General features: G+C 42.0%; 1 protein-coding gene across 3 annotated transcripts; it reads left to right on the top strand.

The window, feature by feature from the left end:
• The first annotated feature begins 36 nt into the window (after window positions 1-36).
• Window positions 37-24,801, top strand: ACOX1 (acyl-CoA oxidase 1). Of its 3 annotated transcripts, none has more exons than XM_036088540.2 (14): window positions 37-283; window positions 561-720; window positions 12,149-12,309; window positions 14,275-14,382; window positions 15,193-15,312; window positions 15,457-15,572; window positions 15,958-16,127; window positions 17,219-17,381; window positions 17,814-18,004; window positions 18,470-18,649; window positions 18,750-18,855; window positions 19,015-19,158; window positions 19,316-19,522; window positions 20,397-24,801. In XM_036088540.2, the coding sequence occupies exons 1-14, from the start codon at window positions 175-177 to the stop codon at window positions 20,445-20,447; spliced, it is 1,986 nt and encodes a 661-aa protein (XP_035944433.1). In that variant the 5' UTR covers window positions 37-174; the 3' UTR covers window positions 20,448-24,801. The 3 variants fall into 3 exon arrangements, with proteins under 3 accessions (XP_035944433.1, XP_035944434.1, XP_035944435.1); XM_036088541.2 differs by lacking the exon at window positions 12,149-12,309 and adding an exon at window positions 4,926-5,086; XM_036088542.2 differs by lacking the exon at window positions 37-283 and adding an exon at window positions 4,926-5,086 and having other exon boundaries at window positions 581-720.
• Window positions 24,802-25,140: the final 339 nt, after the last annotated feature.

Raw genomic sequence — 25,140 nt, 5'->3', positions numbered from 1 at the left:
CCGCGGTGAAGGAGAAGGGGCGGGCCGGGGCGGGCCGAGGCGGGCGGGGGCGGGGCCTCGCGCCGTCCTGGGCTGCTCTCAGGGTCCGACCCGCGCTGGAGCTGCGGACACCCGTCGCCGACGCTGCCGCCGCCGTTTTGACCCGGGCCGCCACCGCCGCTGCGTGTCGCCACCATGAACCAAGATCTTCGCAGGGAGCGGGCAGCCGCCAGCTTCAACCCGGAGCTGCTCACTCACGTCCTGGACGGCAGCCCCGAGAACACCCGGCGCCGCCGAGAGATCGGTGAGGGCGGCGGGGCCGGGCCTCCCTCCTTCCCCGAGCGCGGCTCCGGACTCGCTCGATGCGGAGTCGCGGGGGCGCTGTGGAGCCTGGGCCGCAGCGCCTGGCTCAGCTTTGGGGAAGCCGGGACCCCCAGTCCCAGGGCCGGCCTGTGGAGGGGTGAGGGGTGTCGTCCCTCCCGAGCCCGCGCTCCGAAAACCCGCCGGGATTCCAGGAGGTGTCACGGAGCCCTGACTTTGTCTTCCTGTCTTCCTCTTGATGCCCTCTCGCTCCCTTGCAGAGAACCTGATCCTGAATGACCCAGACTTCCAGCACGAGGACTTGAATTTCCTCACTCGCAGCCAGCGTTACGAGGTGGCTGTTAGGAAGAGTGCCAACATGGTGAAGAAGATGAGGGAGTTCGGCATCGCGGACCCAGAGGAAATCATGTGGTTTAAAAAGTAGGTATGCCTTAGCCTAGATGAAGTGCCCAAGCCCAAACCTTAATTTAAACGCGCAGCCCGTGGTGTCCTTTTTCATCGTGCTCGGCGTTGGAAGACTCAGACTGCTTATTTTCACCCCACTTTCCAGTGATGTGTGTGAAAACTAGTGTTTACTTTTGTATTTAAGTCTTTTAAAGGGATGACGTTTGTGGAATGCTGAGCATGAATGGAGAGGCTGCAGTTTTCATTCTCAGGAATCTGTACCTACTAGCTCCTTTGGCCCAGACATCTCAGTGTAGAGTGATTTAAATTGCAAAACGCCTTTGCTCTTTGTAACAAGGAGGTTTGCTAAATTGAGAGGCTGAATTCGATTTTCGGTTGCAAGACCAAACAATATTTTGGAGCAATAACAGATTGTATTTCCTTTTTTTTTTTTAAGATTTTATTTATTTGACAGAGAGAGACCCAGAGAGAGAGGGAACACAAGCGGGGGAAGTGGGAGAGGGAGAAGCAGGCTTCCCACCGAGCAGGGAGCCCGATGCGGGGCTCGATCCCAGGACCCTGGGATCATGACCTGAGCCGAAGGCAGACGTTTAACGACTGAGCCACCCAGGTGCCCCACAGATTATATTTCCATATGAGAGTGTAGATCTTGAGTTTAAACTGATGGACAATGTGGGGTAGATGAAGAACATGAGTCAAACTTCAGAGTGAATAGAAAATATTTTAAGAACCTAGCATTCTTGAATCTGGTGGCAGTGTTATTTAAATGGCTCTCCGGCATATGAGACCTCCTAAAACCAGGCCTTGGTGCTAGTGTTGGAAAGAGTATGTACTTTTTCTTTTTCCAGACCATCTGTTTTTTTGTTTTGTTTTGTTTCTTAATTAGAAATAAAAGTAAGCACTTTTTTTTTTTTTTTTTTTTTGCCTTTATCTGAATGAACACTCTAATTACATGATCTGAGTACAAGATTTCTTTGGCCTGTATGTTCTCTTACACTTCTCATTCATTTCTGGGCACTTTCTTTTTTGGGGGGGTTTCAACATTTTAGAAGAATTCCATTATTTTCATCAATAAAGATTAAATGATACGAATGGTGTGTATTCAAGAGCCAAGAAAAAGGGAACATGTAAAGTTACAAGTTCTGCATTTATGTAGTGATGGAAATTTCTCCTTTATTCTACTGCCTCTAAAACGTTTGGTATCTAATTTTTTCAGTGTGACCTGGTTACTATTGTTGAGGATGAAATAATGTATTCTGGTCCTTAGGACTGTCCTGAGAATTCCTTTCCCTTTTAGTCATCAAATTATGACTTACTTATTTTTAGTAGCCCAAATCAAAGTATTTACCAACTTCCAAGTGTTCTTTTTTACTTTTGAAATTTGTAACTCAAAGCTGTGGGGATATTGAGGTAGAGTACCTCCTAGAAGATTACATTTCTGAATCACCTGAGTTGGGTTTTAGGTAAACTTCAAAAATGGAAGATTTTATCCTTTTTTAAACAACCCAAAAAAAAGAGGTTTGTTTTGTTTTACTTTTAAGTAGTTGATGCAGTATGTTTCAGAATTGATTAGATTTCATAATCCGTGGTGGTTCATGAAGTGTAAGCAAAGTTGAGTGAAGTCGCAATGAAATAGAGCAAATTCCTTTATGTGGGTTAAAGAGCAGAGGACATGAGCCAGTTGTTTTGCCTGTCATTTTTTATGATACAAACCTTGCTGTTTGGGGAATATAGAGTACCAAGGTTTTTTGTTTTGTTTTGTTTTGTTTTTTAAAGATTTTACATATTTATTTGACACACACAGAGAGAGAGAGAGAGCACATATAGGGGGAGCGGCAGGCAGAGGGAGAGGGAGAAGCAGGCTCCATGCAGGGCTTGATCTCAGGACCCTGGGATCATGACCTGAGCCAAAGGCAGCCGCTTAATGACTGAGCCACCTGGGTGCCTCTAGAGTACAAAGTTTAACACACCTTTTGACATCCTTCCAGTATCCCTAGGATAGGACAGGGAGATCAACTTACGTGAGAGAAGGGGATTGAAAATTAGTCTTGGCAGTTACTGAATGCCATTGAATCCAAGCCCACCATCAGTAGTAGCTCACACCTGAGTTTCATGTACCACTAAGAAAGAAAAAGTGCTGCCAGTTAACTATGACCTCCCGTTATTTGTGAGATGCACCTGATTTCTTAGATGCTAAGTTGGGGGAGTGATGCCAGACAGATGAAATATAGTAATATTTCTCTTTCAGGGGATTTTGAGCATTTACTGGTTTCTTTACAATTATTTCTCCTATCTCAAAATTCATATATGGGACTGTCTTGAAGTCGATGGAATATTAGTAAGATACTTTGAGATTTCTCAACTTGAGCAAAGAACTGTTCTCTCCAGGCCTTGGCAAAAAAAACCCTTGCTTTTTGGGGAATGTAAAAGTTGTTTTCCTAATCTCCTCTTCTGTAATTTTTGTCTTTTAACTCTCCTGTTTACTATGAAAAGAAAACTGTGAAGTGTTCTTAAGAGTAATTTAAAATTCTAATGAGAATCAGCCATGGTTTTTGTTACTCTCCTTCGGTTTTTAAAGCTGATTCCTTGAAAAGCATCTTCAGGAGGGATTAAACATAATTTAAAAACAAGGACTGAGATTTTGTGCATGAGTTGATTTTCAAACTCTCAAATTCTCAAATTCTTTTGAACTCAAAAGAATCTCAGTATGTTTATTAACATAAACATTCGACAGTCTTTGTGTCACCTATTTTTCCCTCTGAGTTTTCTAGAATTATATTGTGTCATGATCATTATTTCAAATAACCCCACAGCCTCCTCACTTCCCTTCCGGGGAATAGGAGTGTCTTATGTTGCCACTATTTTTGGCACGTAAACTACTACTTCTCTTCCTCAGAAACTCTTGTAAGTTCGTTTCCTATTTTAGTAAAATATAATTGTTAGGGAATGCTGTGGGGCTCTTGCCTTTGAGAGAATGATATCCACATTTCTCTTCCTCATCAGGCCTTTGACTCCCACTTTAGTGAGGCGGGGCGTCACTTCTCTACCGTCCAGCAGCAGTAAACTCCTGTTGATCCAAGTTACTTGGAAGCTAACTTCTGTTCATACCCCTCCTTTTTCCTGTTGCTCCCTCCATTCAGTTTAAATTGATATTCGATATTGGTGTAAAAATTATGGAACCTCCGGGTTAAAAAGGCATTTTTTTATGTTCCTTGGATGCAGGCATTCCTTAGATGGTTCAGTCTGCCCCAAGCACCCCTGAAAAGTGATCTTCGAACCTAAAGGTGGTAGGATTGGTTTTAGGACCTCCCCAAAAGTGAATTGGCAGCCTTCCCCCTTTCTTTTAATTCGGGCTGTGCTAACTGGACAGACCAAGATAAACTGGTGACACTGCTTCCTCCTCATTCCTTGAGGAGTCATGAAGACCAGTTAAGTGATACTTACTTTGTACTTTGAGCTCTTTATATATATAGATAGAACAAAATAGACACCCCTAAGATCTTTAACAGTGTAGCCAGGGCTGACTAGTGTATGTGATTTGTATTTTGACTATTTCACAGATTGTGTTTTATGAGAAAATAGTTGAAGACAGAATTTCAGTGTGATTGGAATTCCCTTAAACTGGAGTGAATATCAAGACCATCAGAGATAAATGTTTAACATTCTCACATTTCTACTTCCCCACCTGTAAACTCCGAAGACCTTTAGAGATCTGTGGTTTGGCCCTGGAATATGTATTTACTATCCTGGATGTTTGCTTTGGTTATTTGGGGAAAAATTAAACTATTCCTTTAGAAGCTTTTGTTAGCAGCTCTACAAATAAATGTTCTATGGAGTTCCTTTTGATTTTCAAAACAAGTAAAACTTGAAAATAAAGCAAACACACATTCCAAAGAATCCAATAAAACCAACAGATGACACCAACAAAAACAAAAAAACAAAAGGGATTTTTAGGCTAAAACTTGGGTAGAATTTGCTTCCTGGATGAAGTGTAGAATTAAAGAATTCTGGCCCTGAAATGACTTGGGCAGGGAGGGAGTAGATAACACTGGATTTGGTCTTTTAGGTGGGAAAATGGTAAATTTTACATTTAATTTCTTAAGAAAAGGGTTGAAATTTTCCCAGCCTCAATCCTGAGGGCCATGGTTGTCTGGCAAGAATGGGTGGTAGAATGCAGTTTCTAGAGTAAGGCTGAGATCGTTTTCTTTTCTCTCCTGTAGAGTGCATTTGGTCAATTTTGTGGAACCTGTGGGCCTCAATTTCTCCATGTTTATTCCTACCTTGCTGAATCAGGGCACCACTGCTCAGCAAGAGAAATGGCTGCTTTCATCCAAAGGACTCCAGATAATTGGCACCTACGCCCAGACGGAAATGGGCCACGGTTAGTCCACATTTGAGGGTCAGTGGGTAACCCATCTCAGGACTTAAACTGATAAATGACTCCTGATGTTTGGTTTTTCCTGCTGCTACACTTTAATTTGTCTTTCAGTTGTTAAGCCTTAAATAAAATTCAGCTTCTCATTTTCTCATAGGTCATTTCCCCATAAACTGGTCCAAGACTCTAGCCTGAAACATCCTTCATTGTTACTTCTAAAAGCCTTTTTACCCTTGCTGCATATATCCCATTTTAATGGCTGTTGAGCATTTTGGAAAGATGGGATTGAAAATGTGGCAGAATTAAGCGTTGGTGTCTAATTATAAAAAGAGACTTTGTTGGAAATTCGTGAGAGTGTTAATGCTTTAGCAGTATCTGGAAGTTGCCTCTCTGCTTTAATGAAGCTAAAGATGGGGATTTTAAGGGGGGGGCAGAGGGTTAGAGCATTTAAGTGTCTTACTCTTTCTTTCTTTGCCCAGTAGCAGGCTTATAAGGCAGTTTGGAGAAAAGTTCATGATTCTCTTCATTTGATTATAGCAGTTTTTTGTTTTTTTTTTTTAAAGATTTTATTTATTCATTTGAGACAGCGAGATACAGAAAGAGAGAACATGAGCAGGGGGAGAGGCAGAGGGAGAAGCAGGCTCCCTGCTGAGCTAGGAGCCAGACGTGGGGCTCGATCCCAGGACCCTAGGATCATGACCTGAGCCGAAGGCAGACACTTAACCATCTGAGCCACCCAGGTGCCCCAGAGCAGTCTTTTTATTATACTTTTTTTCTTTACATATTTTTGGACTTCGTATTGCCAGTCATTCTTGGTTCAGTGGCTCAGTCGGTTAAGTGACCGACTGAGGTCTTGGTCTCAGGATCATGAGTTCGAGCCCCGCGTTGGGTTCCATGCTGGGCGTGGTGTCTACTTAAAAAAAAAATTGTTTATAAATGGCCAGCTCCTTTCAAAAAGTTTTGTGTTTGGTCTTAATGTGAAGGAAGTTTGTTTTCATAGACAAGGCCATTGGGAGGTTTGGGGGTTTTGAATTTGAGCTGCCCAGTCTCATTCCCTAATTTATCATAAGGCTTCCATTACGTAAATAAGGAGAAGAGGAAGAGATGCAAATAGCATGAAAACTTCATTTTTGTGTTTGATTTGGTGCTTTTTGATTGGTGAAATGGTTTAAGGAAATGTTCTTTATCACAATCCCCATGAGAACTGCAGATTCTGGTTGTGATGTTATCTTATGAACACCCTGCCAAAACACCCAAGACTTTCGCTTCAGGATGGCCAATACTGAAATAAGCAGACTGAAGAAAAGTTTTCCTAAGGGAAGGAATATAACACTCATAGAGGTCTTCCTGTCTGGGGGAGGGAGAGAGAGAGTGTATGAGAGTGTGTGTGTGTGTGTGTGTGTGTGTGTGTGTGTGTGTGTGTGTGTTGTAATCTTAAATAGCTTTGTGGTACAGAACCCTTCTTTTGTTTAAGTATGCATCATTGTGGAATTTATTTGACTTATAGTCAGTGCTATTCATAGGAGGCATAAAGATGTAAATTATTCTGAGGCTAAATGGGTTTGATTGTATGTCTCACTGGTCTCACCCTTCTGCTTCTATAAAGTATGTTGTAAATGTATATTTGCCCTAAATTTTGAAAGAGAAGAAGTAACGAGGACTTGAAGTTTCTGGTCTGAGGAGCACAGAAATTGGACTGAGGTCCTATGTTGGTCTGAGTGAGTTTGCTTTTTTTATTAGTTTTTTTTCCCTTATTGCTTCTCTTTTTCGGATATTTTCTTGTATTTGAACCAACTTTGTCTTAATCTCTATATTTTAGAGAACGGAGTTGTGAGATTAGGTCTTGTTTCTCGCTGGAATCTCGTCCATTCACATTGCTGTTTGTTGTGCTTCGTCCACTGCTGTTCTTTTCTGGGGGCACCAGTCAGTTTGTTGGTTAATTTGCGCCCTGTGACAGTATAGCCTTGTGTAAAATAGTAAGTCCTTCAACGTCAAAGAGACTGGAAATAGAGCGACTTGTGCAGATGGAGGTTTGATGGTTCAATCCAGAGACTTCAGAACGTTGACTGGCCAACAGTGATTATCTCAAGTGTCACAGAATTGGCTATAACTTTGAGTTTGGGATTCTTTCAGCTCTAGGTAGGTGCTGAGAAGTGAGGAGACAACAGCATTGCTCAGGCTCCTTCCAGGATCCTGAAGGGTCTTAAAATTCAGTCCCCTGCACGAAGTCTCCGTCATCTCTTTTCTCTCTTCCCTCCTCTAAATACTCACCTGTGCGTAGAGGCACACGAAATCCGACACACACTTGGTCTGTGGGTCTGTGAGCCTTATTCAAGGGCAGAAGTCTGGGCTGAGGGGCGCACCTTCTCCCAGGGGTCCTGGTGTCGAAGGGACTGTCTGTGGAACGTGGTCCAGCAATAATCCTCTTGACCATACCTTTCTCCGGGTCCCAAAGCAGGTAGTGTGCTTGGTCTTCACAGATACTTGGTCGCTTCAAGTTCTGGCCACTTTATAGCAATTCTCCTTCTTTGTTTTCTGCTGTTGTTAATCAGGAAAATAGAGCTTATACAATACAGTTACCGTCCTTGCAGATCGGTGCGGTATGTCAGCAGCTTCCCATCACCAGTACTCAAATATGAACTAAAGCACCTCTCTTCCTTTGAAACTTGAGAAATAGATAAATAGTAAACGGGACTGTGTAAGTCACTAGTCTTTCTCCCTGTATTTTCACTACTGTCTCCTGTCCTCTTTCTTCCGAGTGAGTCTCTTTCCTGTTGGACTTCCCATGAGACTTGCTCCCTAGGTTTTGGGGCTATTCTAATTCCCCACCATGATTGTTAATAACAATATAAACTTCTTTACAAAAACTATGCCCTTTAAGGTTATGCCTTCAGAATATCTTTCTCAGAAGTAAATTACTTCATTGAAAGGAGTGAACATTTTATAGCTATTGTTGCATAGTTTAAGACTTCTTGAAACACAGAACAAGTTTATAGTATATTTAGCAAATTATTAGTGTACCGTGTTTCCATAAGCCCCATCAACGTGGTTACTTTAATTTTTTTTGCTACCTTAATATATATCTAGGAGTTAAAGTTTTAATTTTCCAAAGCCAGTGAGCCTGGATGTTTTGGCTTACTGTCTGTATTTCCTGTGTATACACTGGGTTTTTCTCCTTTGCATATTGATTAAATAGAATCTGTACATTGATCTTACAAATATGTTGTATCCTTCGAGTATTTTTTGTATTGCCTTCTGCTTTGTTAAACACTTTGGCTTTATGTATTGAATGCATCCTTCTCTGAGTAGGTATAAATTTTTTTCCCCCATATCTTGGATAATTATTCCTTTATTTTCTTTCAGTTGTTTTTTTTGTTTGATTTATGTTTAATGCTTTGACTTGTATATGGTATAGAATGATGAATGAATCCCACCATTTGTATGTTTATTAACTAGTATTTTTCCCCCGTTCTTTCCAGTTCTTAGAGTTTTATTGTTTCAATTTATTTTTGGAACCTTAAAAATATATTGATTAGTTCCTTTGTTTTTCTCCTAATATCATAAACATTGGTTCATTGTTGCTTTGTAAGATATTTAAAAATCTGATAGGATAAACCTGCTGTTGTTATATTTTAAGACCTACATATTTGGTGTTCTTGTATACTTACTCTCCTAGGCAAATTCCGATCTTAATTTGTCAAATTCTAAATTATATTCAGCAGGAATTTCAAATCCGTGTTACATTAAATCCTTGTATTTCTTGGGAAGTACTATCTTTATTATGATAAAGGACTGACTTCTCAACCAGGAATTATTAATTTCTTGACTGTTACGTATAACTTCTTCTATTCATCCTATTAGGTATTGATATTTTTCCTAATTAAATCTTTACTATCCTGAGCTAAGTTACATAACAAATTTTAAATATTTTGTAGTGTTTGTAAATTGCTTTTCTCTTTACGAGGTTTCTGCTTTAAGCATCCTAATGGATAAGAATGCAGTTGATTTTTTTTTCTTCCTTAGAGCCTACAGATTTTCTAAATTCATTCATTATTGATGGTATTTTGTTGTTGATTTCCTAGGATTATAATCATGCTGTCCACGGATATGCTATTTTAAGTCCTTCCTTTCTTATGTATTATTAATCTAATCATTTTGTCCTCAGCGTTGGCTGACAGCCCCGTGTCATGTAGAGGGAGAGACTGGGAAAGCCTTTTGGTGTTACGGTTTTAAAAGAATTGACTGTAGCACTTCACCAAAGTAAAATGTTGGTGCTTTGTAATTTTAAAATAAATGATTTAAAAATAACATATAATCTTTATCATGCATACATAACCAACTCTTTGCAACAAATACTTGATTTAAGTCAAAAAAACTATCAGGTCACTTTGTCCTTATAACATGTCTAAATTTCATCCACTTGTGAATATAATCCTTACCCTTGTCATAAGAGACCTTTTTCTCCTAAAAACATTCTTCAGTCTCAAAGGGTTTCTGATTACAGTAGTTTATCTCTGCCCCACTCACTGTGTTTTGTGGTAACGCTGACATTTGTCATTCCGTTATCCAGCACACTGATGCAGACCCCTCCTATGAGTCTGGTGGGCTGCTTCAGAGTGGCCCGTCCTCCCCAGGAATCGCTCTGGGTTCTAGCAATGCAAAGTCGTCTTCCAGCGCTAACAGTGGACCTTCCCAGGCCACGGGGTTCAGTCCTGGATCCACCAGTTTGCTCCTGGCAGGTCCCAGGTGTACGTTGATTTTTCTTCCTAGGCACCATTCTTTTCTTCTTTTCTTTTTTATTTTTTTAAAGATTTTATTTATTTATTTGACAGAGAGAGACACAGTGAGAGAGGGAACTCAAACAGGGGGAGTGGGAGAGGGAGAAGCAGGCTTCCCGCTGAGCAGGGAGCCCGATGCAGGGCTCGATCCCAGGACTCTGGGACCATGACCTGAGCTGAAGGCAGACGCTTAACGACTGAGCCACCCAGGCGCCCCGGCACCATTCTTTTAAAACCTAGAGGCAGTGGCATTCCTGTTTGTGAGGGAAAGCACTCTCTCATCACACGAATGTGTTTTTCTGGAGGATTTCCACTGTTTCTTTAACTTTTTATTTTTTTTATTATTATTATTTTTTTTTATAAATGTTTTATTTATTTATTCATGAGAGTCAGAGAGGCAGAGGCAGAGGGAGAAGCAGGCTCCCCGCCTAGCAGGGAGCCCGATGCGGGACTCGATCCCAGGACCCTGGGATCATGACCTGAGCTGAAGGCAGACGCTTAACCATCTGAGCCACCCAGGCGCCCTCTTTAACTTTTTATTTTGAAATGATTATAAATTCATAGGAAGTTGCAGAAATAGCACAGAGAGATTCCATGGACCTCTCACTCAGTTTCCACCAGTGCTAACGTGTTACGGGGGATTTCCCTTTGCCACTTCCAAGGAGAGCTGCTCTGGTTTGGGCAGCTCTCCTTGGTCTCTCTGGTGTCCTCATCATTGTGCTCAGTCCTGGTTGCACTTGCACGAGAATTTCCCTAGCCAGAAGATGTGATTGGGTGGTAGGATTCTTGTCCTCATTCTGCCATTATCTTCCTGATCTAAAAGCACTTAACTCACCTCAGCCTAATTTCTTTATAAAATGAGCACGTGGGTCACACAGTCTTTGATTTTTCTGTGATTGGGTAACAGAAAGCACAACCACGCAACCGGAAGACATAGCTGATCAGCCCTCGCCTGAGCAGTGCGCCCTGATTATTTTCCTCCTTACTTTCTCGACAAACGGAGAGGTTTTTTGGTGGTTTTTTTAATACTTTATTTATTTATTTATTTGGCAGAGAGAGACACAACGAGAGAGGGAACACAAGTAGAGAGAGTGGGAGAGGGAGAAGCAGGCTTCCCGCGGAGCAGGGAGCCCGATGGAGGGCTCAATCTCAGGACCCTGAGATCATGACCTGAGCCGAAGGCAGACGCTTAACGACTGAGCCACCCAGGTGCCCCCAAACTGAGAGGTTTTAAAACTGAAATGTTGCATAGGCTAATTTCTAAGATAATTAAAGAGAATAATAAGAGCAATTTAGAGTCGGTTAAGTTAGAGCTAGAAGTTCAATGGGAGGCCAGTGATGTGGAAGGATAACAAAGGCATATCAATTTCCTATTAGAAAGAAATTCACACAGAAGTCTAAGGCATCTGCAAATTTTAAGTTGAAAAGAGTGACTTTAGAAAGTGGATTCAGGGGCACCTGTCTGGCTCAGTCATAAATAAATAAATAAATGGATTCAGAATTACAAAAACTTAAGATGTTTATTATCATTAGTAATAATTCCCACATAATTGGCTTGTTATGCATGAATATGTTATTTGTAATTATTATTAATGGTCTTTAATAGAAGTTGCATGTCTTTTTTATTTCTGATACTAATCACTGGGTGAAGAGCATTGTCAATTTTTGTATTAAATTGTTTCAGTAGGGCATGGCTGGTAACCGGATTAAAAAAAAAAAAACCAGATTTATGTAGGGAATGTGGATCTATGCTGGATGTTTTATGAACAAACACGAAGAATTCCAGCCTAGAAGCATTACTGAAATTGCTTTTAGGAAAGCCTTTCGGCTGGGGCATCATTTTGTCCGTCTGAGATAACAAAGTTCTCCTGTCTCACATTCTCATCAGAGTAAATAATTGTACAACTTAAATTCTCCATCCTGTACAACCTCTTCAAATTTTTTATTTCCTTTGATTTAATTGTAAGGCTGGACTCCTCTGCCCGACTCGCATGTTTATGCTGCACAGGCTTTGGAATCGGTAGCCAATCCTCACCAAGACTGATTATTTAAGAGCTGAGTAGCGTAAGAACAAACTTCTTGCCAACTTAAGAAAAATGAAATTTACCAAGAGTTGATTAAAGTAATACAGAAAGAGACAGTGCTCCCCCCCCACGATAATGTCCACCCAACTAACTTCATACTTACAGAAGGTTTTTTTTCTCCTTCCCCTTACTCTGTTCACATTTGCTGATTCTCTCACACCTGATGACTCTTCTCTCAAATGCCCATCCTTGGTGTTTCTTCGAAGTTTTGTGCACCGAGGGCGGCCTGAGCCTCTGGATCTCCACTTGGGCATGTTCTTGCCTACTTTACTTCACCAGGCAACCGCGGAGCAGCAGGAACGCTTCTTCATGCCCGCCTGGAACTTGGAGATCGTTGGCACTTACGCCCAGACAGAGATGGGCCATGGTACGGTGCATTCAGTCTACCTTCTGGGTTGGGCGGGGCTCTGCAGGCTTAGCGTATGTGGAGAGCCCACTGTATGTTAGCAAGGGCATATCCACTACCGTGGTCTTTCTGCAGAAGCCAGGTTTTTTTATATATACAGGTCTTGGCATAGACGTGGCTTTGGTCAGTGGAAATTAAAGGTTACGTTGTCACAGAGATATGCTGATTATTCTTTTTCATGGTTCCCTTTCAGTGAGTCAAGAATTACAAGTTAGGATTTATTTACTGAGTGGTTTTTCAAGTTCACTGGAGTTGTGTAGAATTTGTGTGCATGTAGCATCTGAACGCATCTTTCTTTCTTCGGTACGATCTGATTCCCTTTCCTACGGATACCTTAATGGACTTGCACAAATTCCAGAAGAAACACAGATCAGTAGTACAGGTGCTCTCTGACTTGCTTGAGGGAAATGAGTGGCTTGTAGAACCATAATTCAGTCAAGGTCTGAAGGGTAGCTTGGCCAAAGATTAAGGAAAAAAAAAAAAAAAAAGATAAGCTGTTTTGGAGGGAGTGGCTGTCCCTGTTAATCTGGTCTGTATTGGTGTCTCTGTTTGCTATTCATTTCCTTCTGTCTTCTCTTTTCCTATTTCAAGGTTTCAGAACTGATCTAATGTAATGTATATTTGCCATGTGCTCTCATTTCTGTGCAACTTTATCTTAATTTTATAGCTAATTTGGCTCTTGGTACTAAATTGTGTTTTACAGGATTTTTACAAGACCCAGAGTGGAGTGTTGTTTGGTTCCATTGTGCATTTGCAAACATTCTGTCATTATCTGTTCTGTTACTCTGTTACTTCTTTTCCTGTAAAAACTTCTTTGCTGAAAGTGGCTGGTTCCTTGATTCTCACATGTACGTGAGAAGGTTGTGGATCACACATGAAGTGGCCATTTCTGTTCCTCAACTTGGAGGTTTCTAAATGTTTCAAAGTTTAAGTGTTTAATGAGGTCTGGAATCATCTAAGCAGTTTGGAAAAAGGTTCTCAGCATTGGCTTCAGGATAGTGTATTAGAGGGAGTGTCACTTAGAATATTTTTCTGTTAACTGTTTTCCAAGAATTTTGGCACATTTGTATTAGGATTTAAAGCATGAATCTTTGTCCATCTCCAGTAAACATGACACTGGGAACTCTTCTAGTCACAGTAATGAACCAGCCAGGGTCGAAGTTAAGGCTTGGCGTTGGAAATCGCAGCGTGCACTCAGACCTTATTACTGGACCTTTAGAAATCAAAAAAAGGTCACTGTTCCAGGTCTTTTTCCCCATAGTGTATATCTTTTTGAAGTCTGGTTTTCCATTCTAGAAATCACTCTGAAGTAAGTCTTTAACTTATAAGAACTTTGGCTGAAGTCTCTTTCTGTCACCTCTTATCTTAGTCTTTGTAAATAGAGAAGCCCAGAATGTTGAACTGGTGTGTAGACACCATACATGAGTTGAAATTGGCACATTTAAACTTAGAGATGTTATTTTAAAAGAGCAGTTAACTTCCCTGTTAGGTTCCTATCCTATGATCTTGTGAAAATACGATTCTAAACTGCCTTTATATTTTCTTTTGGTTGATCTAAATAGAGGTGCGTTAATTAAAAAGTATAGAAATAGAACATGCTTGACATTTATATTTTCACCTTGATAGGAACTGCCTGGTTTGAATACAGGAAATTATGGGGCGCTTGGCTCAGTCGGTAGAGCACGTGACTCTTGATCACGGGGTCATGAGTTCGAGCCCAATATTGGGTTTACTTTAAAAAAAAAAAGTATAGGGAAGTATCTGTATTGGTTATTAACTATTTGTAGCTCGTCTACAAATATCTTGTTTTTGTTAGATTTTGTTGTTCTCTGAGATACTAGAGCTGAAAAGACGGGGCAGGAGATTTTACCCTGTGCCTATTTGTTCCCATATTTTATCCAAGGTGAATGTAACTTATTTCCTTAGGAACTCATCTCCGAGGCTTGGAAACCACAGCCACTTACGATCCTGAAACTCAGGAGTTCATTCTCAACAGCCCTACTGTGACCTCCATCAAGTGGTGGCCTGGCGGACGTATGTGAATTTTTTAGCATTTGTTGGATGTTTTGACGAGTTATTACAAGATGGTGTTTAGGATGTAGAGCTTCTATGGGAATATCATTTTGAAATGTAGGAAACACTCTGAAGGCTCTTCTCGGCTGTTGATACTCCTGTAGTGCTTGTTGTAGACCTGTCCTCCACTTACAAGGCACAGAAGGGACAGCTGTCTCACTCTGAACTTTGCACTTGAATATTCCCATCATTAGCGCAGTTTCCTTAGTCACCATGTAAAGCAGCTTAGTCTTCCCTGTGTGGTTATAAGTAATTTAAATGTAAACAGCTGCGTGGGGCTAGTGGCCACTGTTTTGGAAAGCACTTCATTAAGGGAGAAAAAGGAAATAAATTAATGTTTTTATGGTTATCCTAAAAAAAATTTTATGTAAATGAATGAGAAATAAGTAGAAAAGAAAATAAAGTCTTTCTAATTAATTTTTTTTTAGTGAGGTCTTTCCTAAAATGAAGGATTACTATCAAATCAACAAACTGTACACCTTAAACTTACAAATGTTGTAGGTCCATAATATCTCAATAAAATGTGTATAAAAGCTTTTAGATATATAGAATGAAGGATTGCTTTGCCAAAATTCAATAAATTTTAATGACTATCAGCTTAAGTGAATTTCTTTCTGAAAACTGGGCGTGGTACTGTTGTAAGCCTCTTGGGTACACTTTATCGATGGAGGCTGGTATTTAACATACGGTTTTTCCCCATCTTTTATTTCTGTCCTTTGAAAGTGTAAGAAGTTTGCTCACTTCTCTCTCCTGTTCTCTTTGATGTTCCAGTTGGGAAGACTTCAAATCATGCAATAGTTCTTGCCCAACTCATCACTAAGGGGAAATGCTACGGATTACATGCCTTCATCGTACCTATTCGTGAAATTGGGACCCATAAGCCTTTGCCAGGTTAGAATTGTTTGTCTGCTGTTGAGATGAAAAACTAAACCGATCGCTTTCTTCTGCAAAAAGCATAGCACACAATGAAAGAGGCCAGGGCAAGCCGGGAATTGCAGAGCACAAGCACCTTGTGACTTTCCTTTCATCTGGTAGGTATTACCGTGGGAGATATCGGCCCCAAATTTGGCTATGATGAGATGGATAATGGCTACCTGAAGATGGACAATTATCGTATTCCCAGAGAAAACATGCTGATGAAGTATGCCCAGGTATCTTTGGAGGAGCAGAGGTGTCAAACATGGGGGTTTCAGCGGCTGTTGATAACCACGGGGTTGCAAGGGTGTGTTTTTTTGGAAGGTAGTAACATATTTTTACTTCTGATGTTTCTTTTATTAAGGACAGTGAAATCAAGAGCGGTTGGCAGGTATAAAGAACATATTCTAGTTTGCTAAACCAGTGGGTCTCAAACTTTAGCATGCGTTAGAATCACCTGGAGGGCTGTATAAAGTAGATCAGGGTGGGGATGAGGTTTTGTATTTCAAGCAAACTCCCCGGAGATGCTGCCATTCTGGGGACCACCCTTTGAGAATCATGAGCACAGACTGCCACTTGGGTTTAACAGAATGAAGCATCAGTCCCATGTTCTTTGTCCAGGTGAAGCCTGATGGCACGTACGTGAAACCTGTGAGTAACAAGCTGACCTACGGGACCATGGTGTTTGTCAGGTCCTTCCTTGTAGGAGAAGCCGCTCGGTCTCTGTCCAAGGCTTGCACCATTGCCATCCGATACAGCGCTGTGAGGCACCAGTCCGAAATCAAGCCAGGGTAAGGGAGGCATCTGAGATTGCTAAAGACCTACCTTTGACCCCATTCAAATATCAAAATTCCCAAATGTGACCTCGAGAATATGCATTGGCCTTGCAAAATCAGCTAAGGTGGCAGTATGCTGGGTCTGCTCCTTAAAAACTAGACTTCCTTTTTTTAAGTAGAAAGATGAGGATAGCCACCTTATTATTTTTAACCTAAGAAAAACAGTAATATTACTTGAGCTTTATAAATGAAATGTTTAGGGGCACCTGGGTGCCTCAGTTGGTTAAGTGTCTGCCTTCGGCTCAGGTCATGATCCCAGGACTCTGGGATCGAGCCCTGAGTTGGGCTCTCTGCTCAGCGGGGATCCTGCTTCTCCCTTTCCCCCTGCTAGTGTGCTCTCTCTCTCTCAAATAAATAAATATCTTTTTTAAAAAAAATAAATGAAATTTTAGAACACTAAAGGCAGTTTGAAAATCCTAATTGCTCCTAACAGCTATGAATTGGGTATGTTGGGAATGGCATGAATGGGACTCCCTGTTGTGTTCATAGCCGTAGGTTAGTCTTACTGCCTTTCACTTGAGTGTGACTCCCTGATGACCTTTTTAACTTCTATAGAAGGAGTAAAGAAATCGATAAGAGCTGACCGTCTTAGATGTCATATGGTTAACTCTGTGCATTGGGCCTTCTCCAAAATTATGGTTAAAATAGTTTCTTCAGCCATCTAGTGTGTTAGACTTCTTTATCATTGCTTTCCTTCTATGAAGTTAACCTTGATTTTTGTATGTTGCTGTGAGATAGTTTCCTTAGTTATACTGCAAAGACTAAGATAGATATGAACTTCACAGCTAGAAAATACTCTCCGCCTAGGTGGTTCAACAAGGTGGTTGAGAACATGGTTTTCTGTAGCCAAACAGCCTAGATTTCAATTGAGTGAGGATCTACCACATATTCGCTATGTGACCTTAGGCAGGTTCTTAACCTCTTTTTTCCCCTTGGTGAAATGGGGAGAGTGCTAGCTTTTCAGTATGTCAAAGTATTTAGACCAGAATCTGGTGCATAATAAGTTCTATGTAAGTGTTTACTTTTGTTTCTTCTCTATCCTTTAGTGAACCAGAACCACAGATTTTGGATTTTCAGACCCAGCAGTATAAACTCTTCCCACTCCTGGCCACTGCCTATGCCTTCCAGTTTGTAGGTGCGTACATGAAGGAGACCTACCATCGCATTAATGAGGACATTGGCCAAGGGGATCTGAGTGAACTGCCTGAGGTATGTGTTTCCTCATTCACTTGTGGGCACCCTTGCCTGTTGGATAATGTCCAGAGAAAACTAAATGTTGGGATTTCTTGAGAAGAATCCATGTGTTCTCAAAAGATACAGCCATTATTTTAATTGAAAGTGAATCAGATATGAAGATATGTGGGTTTTGTTTTTTAAGTTTCAGAAGTACTACACTGTGTTGGTTGTTTATTAATCAAAGGAACGTAAGCGGTGACTTTTTTGCCAAGTGGAGCACTGTGGAAGGGAGTGTGGGAACAATATGAATTCAGGCCACCGAGATGACCGTGCTTCAGTTTGCACGCGTGGCAAGTGATGTGGCGAGTGACCAGCACTGTTAGGGGAGGAAGAGGGGGCTTCTTGCTGTGAGGCTCAGACCGTCGGCGCCACCTGCGCCCTGACAGCCTGTGCATCCCCCTCCAGCTCCACGCCCTCACTGCCGGCCTGAAGGCTTTCACTTCCTGGACAACTAATGCTGCTATCGAAGCCTGTCGGATGGCGTGTGGCGGACATGGCTACTCTCACTGCAGTGGCCTTCCAAATATCTATGTCACTTTTACCCCCACCTGCACCTTTGAGGGAGAGAACACTGTCATGATGCTGCAGACGGCTAGGTGAGAATCTGATTTGTGCTTTATCTGTTGTTAAAACGTTTGAGGGGCGCCTGGGTGGCTCAGTCCGTTAAGCATCCAACTCTTGGTTTTGGCCCAGGTTGTGATCTCAGGGTCCTGGGATCGAGCCCGGCGTCAGGCTCCGCACCCAGTGCGGAGTCTGCTTGGGATTCTCTCTCCCCTCTCCCTCTGCCCCTTTCGCCCACCCGCATGCTCACTCTCTCTCTCTCTGAAAAAAAAAGAATGTTTGAGTCCTCTTCATCAGTTCCTGTTCCCGTGTTTGCTCTTCACGTTACATTTGTTCCTGAGAGATGGTGGTTTTGCCTTCCATCTCACCCACTGGTTTTATCTTGTGGTCGGCCGAGCGAGTACAAAACACCTATCACGTTGCTTAAAGTCACTGCAAGAGTTCATCTCTGTTTCACGAGAAGCATAGTTACTGAAAGCATGTGCACTGGTGATTTTTAGGTTCCTGATGAAAAGTTACGACCAAGTGCACGCAGGGAAGTTGGTGTGCGGCATGGTGTCCTACTTGAATGGCCTGCCCGCTCAGCGCATCCAGCCGCAGCAGGTAGCAGCGTGGCCAGCTCTGGTGGACATCGACAGCCCCGACAGCCTAACGGAAGCATACAAACTTCGTGCGGCCAGGTGAGCCCCCCCCTCAGGAGCTGGGGGGCCTCTGGGGGCTGGGGCCTGAGTACTGCCCGGCATTTCCTGCAAGCTCCGGTTTTCTTTCACTTCTTAACAGATTGGTGGATATTGCTGCAAAAAACCTTCAAAATGAAGTGATTCACAGAAAAAGCAAGGAGGTAGCATGGAACCTAACTTCCGTTGACCTTGTTCGAGCAAGCGAGGTCAGTGATAGTTCTCCCTCTCTCTCTCTCTCCTCTTCTCTCTCTCCCTCTCCATCCTTCACACCGTCCCAACCCATTTTCTTAGTGCAGAAACCCTTGTTGCTGTGCGGTGAATCTTTTTCAAAGGTTCTCTCACTCTGGTGTTTTCTTTTTATCTAGGCACATTGCCACTATGTGGTAGTTAAGCTCTTTTCAGAAAAACTCCTCAAAATTGAAGATAAATCTGTGCACGCTGTCTTAAGGAATTTGTGTCTCTTGTATTGTCTGTATGGAATCAGTCAGAAGGCAGGGGATTTTCTTCAGGTGAGTATTTTCTGAATTTAAGTCCGTTTTTTTTTGTTTTTTTTTTTTTTGGTAGAAAACTCTTTGTGGTTTACTTTATAGCTGTGTGTGTGCACATATATATGAATGTCTGTCTGTATACGTGTATATATGTGTTTGCTTGTTTTATCTCTTCTAGGGAGGTATCATGACAGAGTCTCAGATTACCCAAGTAAATCAGCGCATAAAGGAGTTGCTGATTGCAATTCGCCCAGATGCTGTTGCTTTGGTGGATGCGTTTGATTTTCAAGATGTGACACTCGGCTCTGTGCTTGGCCGTTATGATGGGAATGTGTATGAGAATTTGTTTGAGTGGGCCAAGAAATCCCCACTGAACAAATCAGAGGTACAAAAAACAATGTCTTTTCACCTTTTGAAATTCTTCATTACATATTAAGGCAGGAAAGACCTCAGAGGTGACTCCTCTGTGAAAGTTTTGTTGTTGTTTTTTTTAAAGATTTTATTTATTTATCTGACAGAGACACAGTGAGAGAGGGAACACAAGCAGGGGGAGTGGGAGAGGGAGAAGCAGGCTTCCCACTGAGCAGGGAGCCAGACGTGGGGCTCGATCCCAGGACCCTGGGATCATGACCCGAGCCGAAGGCAGACGCTTAACGACTGAGCCACCCAGATGCCCCTCCTCTGTGAAAGTTTTGGAAGCTCCTGTGGCCTCTACGGACAGTCACTTTGAGTAACAGATTCAGAAGGAAAGTGGGTTGTTCCCACAGTACACAGGTCTTTCATCTCCTTGAGTGTTTAGTAACTATTGGACATGTTCAAACATATACAAAAATAGAATACTGTAATACACCCCTGTGTACCCTTTGTCACACCTCAGTGACTAATCTCCTGGCCATTGTGTTTCACCTGAAAATGCTCCCTCTGCCCCGAGCGGTGCGCCCCACCCCCCGTCTCCCCTGGGGATTATGGTGATACAAATCCAAGATACTAGATAACTTTATCCATGGATATTTCAGTATGTGTCTCTTAAAAGATAAGGACTCTTTGAAAACATGACCACAGTGCCATTCCGCCCCCAAATAGGAATCATGTCATGAACTACCCAGTGTCCAAATTCCTCAGTTAACTGGTTTTTTTTTTTTCCTTCAGTGTTTTGGATCACGATCCAAATAAGGCCCAGATACCTTCTCAGTTAAAAGTGTGCTAGTTGATGCTGCAGGCCACTCGTCAGTAATTCTTTCTCTCTCCCTTCCCTGCAGGTCCATGAGTCTTACTTCAAGTACCTGAAACCACTGCAGTCCAAGCTCTGAAGGGTCGTGGGGACAAGTGCAATTCGCTCCAGAAAGAGCTGGACTCGACACCCCTTACACTTGTCACACAAAGCTGCTTGGGATCTTGACCAAACTCAGAGAGCTATAGAGCAAATGATAAATTGAGCCCTTTCCTCTTTTCATAAATGAAGAAAAAAATGAACAGATTTCAGAGATTAAATGAAAAAAACGGATGTGTTTTAAGTGCCATTAACACTGCACGAGGCCTGTTGGGCATCAGAAAGAGCTTTAAGAGATGCAGCATGACTTCCATCTGTGGTGCTGCTGACCCCAGTAGGCCATGACCTCGGATAATTCGTAGAATGTAACTACTAAGTAGTTAGTTATTTTCACCTCTTAATTGCTAATCACTGGATCTGTAAGTGTTTTTAAGCAAAGGTATTTTTTAAGTGGGGTCAAGCCCTTCCCACCTTTTCTGCTAAATGTTCTTCCGCTCCTGCCATGGGCCCTGGCCAAGAAACAGGACTGAAGAGAAGGGATTCGGGGAAAGAAACAAATCAGGAAACTTAGCGTGAGTGAAATGTGTGCCTGACACGTTGACACGACTTCTGCCCGCTTGCCCCTCTTTGCCGACCTGTTGTTACCACCTAACTATTCGCCGTAGCATCTTCCCGGCACAAGGGGAACGCCAGCGCAGGGCTAGCATAGGATCACTGTCCCGTGTCGTTAGGAATTAATCTTCCATTCGAGGGATCCCTACATCATCGGTGCAGTAGCACAGCAACTCACTTTGTCCCAAAACTTCTTGGGAAGGGGCAAAATGCAAAATCATCTCTGCATTTGACACTTGGCAACTGATGGCACCTCCATGAGTGGTGATTCATCTCCCTCCCCCTTGCCCTGTCCTGGAAGAGATGCTAAGAAACAAGAAGGGATCACAGTTCCTTTGTAGTAGAATGCATATAGGGAGAGCTCTCTTAGTTGCAGTTACTGTGACTGTGGTGTCCCTACCAACTGGTTATTCTGGAACAGTCCAGATTTTCTATGTTCTGCCATTTGTCATAAGCCGTTACAGTGCTTGGAGCTCACAGTGTCTGGCCGTACAAAGATAGAAGCATCACTCAGGCCACCTCTTCTGCCCAGGAGTACCACAGAAAACTCCCTTGACAAACCATGTCTTCTGGTTTTTGGATATAAGTCATTGAATCAATATAATCATCGAAACTATGGCTAAAGGATAAATGCAAGTTCCATAGAATCGCTTTCCTATTGTACATTGGCTTTATTTTCAGTCTTTTTCTAGGAGCTTGATCTGAATTGTGACATTGTCCTTTGAGCTGAAATCTAATTTACAAAATCATTCTACATTTAAAGGTTAAACATGTACTTCCTAATGAAGGTTTTTCGTAAAATCGATGTAAAACAGCATCAGTTGATTTTTTTTTTTTTTTTAAGATTTTATTTATTTATTTGACAGACCATGAGAGGGGGAACACAAGTCGGGGGGAGTGCGAGAGGGAGAAACAGGCTTCCCGCTGAGCAGGGAGCCCAGTGTCGGGCTCGATCCCAGGACCCTGGGATCATGACTTGAGCCGAAGGCAGACACTTAACGATTGAGTCACCCAGGTGCCCCATGATTTTTTTTTTTAATAACCTGTTAACTGTATCTGTGACATCTGTCTCATGAAACCAGTTGTTCTCGAATCAGTCTTGAGAACGTAGTATAATTCAGGTGAAATGTCATCCCTACCTTGGGACCCAACATAAAATCTATCCCAGTGAAACCAGTTATATGAGACTTTTCATTGCCAGCAGAAATCCTTCCACCAAGAGAGCTGACTGGGAATTGTTTTAAGATTGAAGTAACAAGCACTGTGTTAATTTCTTTGGGATGGATATATCTTGACAATAGTTCAGATTCTTGGAAATAACAGTAAATCGCTTAATATTGACCTGTTAAATGTAGAATTGCTTCAAAACTAGTGGTTAAATACCTTATTCGCAGATGAACATCTGTAGTTGGGATCTGAATGTGTTTGAATTAACACCCACCTAATCCCGCTGCATAGATCTGGGATCTCTCTAGGCAGGTTTGAGCAAGTTGTAAACACTACAGAGCCACCTTCAGTCCAGCACCTTGAGTATTATTTAAAAGCGAAATCTGATACTGTTTTTATTAATATTGGGATTTTTGTCTTGTACTTTATTCACCGTAACCTAAGAATATAGTAAAACCTCCCTAATTTGTACTATCACGAGGAAAAGAGAATGCCACATAATTAAAAAGTCTAAGCTACGAAGAATTTTAAGGTCCAGGTTTATGACGTTATGAGGTGCAGGTAACACTAAGAATAAAACCAAGCGCACCCTCCCCAGTGGAGGAATGCATGTTTGTCGGCAGCGGCAGATCCAGTTTGCACTCCCAAAGAAGCCAGGTCTGTGCTACAGATAAGTTTGGTTCTTTTGTGAGCCATTTTCACCAAAAGTACAAAGATAAATTTAAACCTACTCTTCTCTAATATGATAAATGCTAAGAGAATGAGATTTTTCTATTAGATACTGATAGAAGCCTTTTTTTTTTTTAAGTACTATGAACAGAACTCAAAATTGGAATTTTGAGGTTTAATATAAAGGATTTTGCTATTGGATGAAGGTTGATTCTTCCTGAAGTGTTTGGAGCTCTACTTTGTGCTCTACTAGATATATACAGAGGAGTATTTCAGTGGACATTAGTGGTTTCAAAGCACAGTTGGTTCCAAAGCCTTTGGGGCCTCTTTCATGTTCTTGGCTTAAGGACATAACAGTGCTAAGTATCAGCTTATCTTCAGAACATTGACCTAATTGCAACATTAACTATATTCATATGCTTTCTGAGAACTCCCTGCCTGTCATTTCAGATTTCATATACCTGGAGGCATTTTACAGATCCTAAACATGCTAGGTCTTAATTATTGGGTTTTCTTCAGCGCAGGGCTTTGGCTGGAGAAACATGACATTGAAATTCATGAGGAACGAAAATTGTTTCGATGGCTTGGCTCGCAAGCCCTCCTGCCTTTTCTGAGCCTTTTCCATCCGTCTTATTAGGAAGAGATGAGGTGCGGGTCTGCACGCCTGCTAACCTTTATAAATGTGGTAGGTATGCCCGGGGTCTTAGGTTGCCTTCAAGCAGTGCCAGGAAAGGTTCTTCTACCTGAGACCAAGAGTCTTTTGTTGATTCTCCTTACTCAGATAAAGATTTTGATTATTTTCATGAAATAATGCAGAGGTCATTTCAGCTAAGTATTTACTACTCCATTCTTGGAGGATCTGACCAAGTCACACTGTAAATGACTGAAATTATTTTTTATTTTAAAATACCAATAGACTTTCGCTTTTAGCTGTACACACTAAATTCTCACTACCTATTCCTGTGCTCCGTGATGGTAAACACAGAAACTTGAGGAATCTTTTTTTTTTAAGTGAGGACAAGAAACATGAGGAATCTTTAGAGTTACCAGGTGTTAGCTGTTGCAGACCTGCAAATTCCTAGATTCCAAGGGTTTTTTGTTTCGTTTTTATTTTGCTTTAAATTTAGTTGGGCCACTGGGGCAACTAAGGATCTGCCTTTGGCTCAGGTCATGATCCTAGAGTCCTGGGATCAACCCCACTCGTGCTCTCGCTCAAATGAGTAAATTTTTAAAAAAATAATAAATACATTTGGGGCGCCTGGGTGGCTCAGTCGTTAAGCGTCTGCCTTTGGCTCGGGTCCTGGTCCCGGGGTCCTGGGATCGAGCCCTGCATCGAAGCCTGCTTCTCCCTCTCCCACTCCCCCTGCTTGTGTTCCCTCTATCACTGTGTGTCTCTGTCAAATAAATAAATAAAATCTTAAAAATAATAATAATAAATACATTTAATTGGGCCATTGATTATCTTAGGAAGATCACGAAAAATTGGGGAGTGATTCTAAGAATTCTGAACCAAAATAGGTTGTTTTGCCACAATACTGTTGACTACTTCATAGTTTAGGTAGCAAATATATAACCTTCCACATAATATTCAGACTGCTGAGATAAACACCATTTTATTTCCAATTGCTGTAGATTCAAGGAAATTACTTGTATTCTTCAGAGTGTATAATTCCTTGCTACCTTTTCCCCTTTTACTGTTCGGGTTTGCGTTTGGTTCCTACCTGACAAGATGCATTTAGCATGTAGTTACCCATCCCTGGCTGGACCTGTCAGTGCAGGCGCGAGTACCGAGGAGGTGCACGGGTCCAGAACTTCTGAACCATGATTGGACAGCTGTGACCCGCCAGCCCTGCTTGGCGTGGGCTGCGGGTAAGCCAAACCATCACCCCCTTTTACCTTTGTAAAATTGAAAAAAATCCTTAATAAAATCTGTGGTTAACACAAAATGTGTTACGTGCCTTTATTGGGTGGCAGTACTGCGTTCTGTTCTGACTCCACAGCTTTGATTTTCTTTCTTTTTTAAAGATTATTTGAGAGAGTTAAAGCGCACAAGCAGGGGGAAGGGGTAGAGGGAGAAGCAGACCCCCGCAGAGCAGGGAGCCCACCATGTGGAACTTGATCTGAGGACCCTGGGATCATGACCTGAACCAAAGGCAGATGCTTGACTGACTGAGCCACCCAGGTGTCCGCAGCTTTGATTTTCACAATTGAAACGGTCGGTCACAGCCATTTCCCTAAGCTTCGGGGTGTGGGACACATACATAATTGTTCATGGTTTCGCACAT

Source organism: Halichoerus grypus, chromosome 2 (genome assembly GCF_964656455.1).
Source record: "Halichoerus grypus chromosome 2, mHalGry1.hap1.1, whole genome shotgun sequence".
In the NCBI taxonomy this organism is placed as follows: domain Eukaryota; kingdom Metazoa; phylum Chordata; class Mammalia; order Carnivora; family Phocidae; genus Halichoerus; species Halichoerus grypus.
The sequence above is the reverse complement of the archived record's forward strand: the minus strand, read 5'-3'. Positions and strand labels throughout refer to the sequence as shown.

What these genes read in the sequence shown, in the direction of transcription:
- ACOX1 (XM_036088540.2), top strand. Translation starts at nt 175, where the DNA reads ATGAACCAAGATCTTCGCAGGGAGCGGGCAGCCGCCAGCTTCAACCCG. An exon ending in TGCTGATGAAGTATGCCCAG is followed by an intron (nt 15,573 to 15,957) that starts GTATCTTTGGAG and finishes TTCTTTGTCCAG; the next exon opens with GTGAAGCCTGATGGCACGTA. An exon ending in ACCTTGTTCGAGCAAGCGAG is followed by an intron (nt 18,856 to 19,014) that starts GTCAGTGATAGT and finishes CTTTTTATCTAG; the next exon opens with GCACATTGCCACTATGTGGT.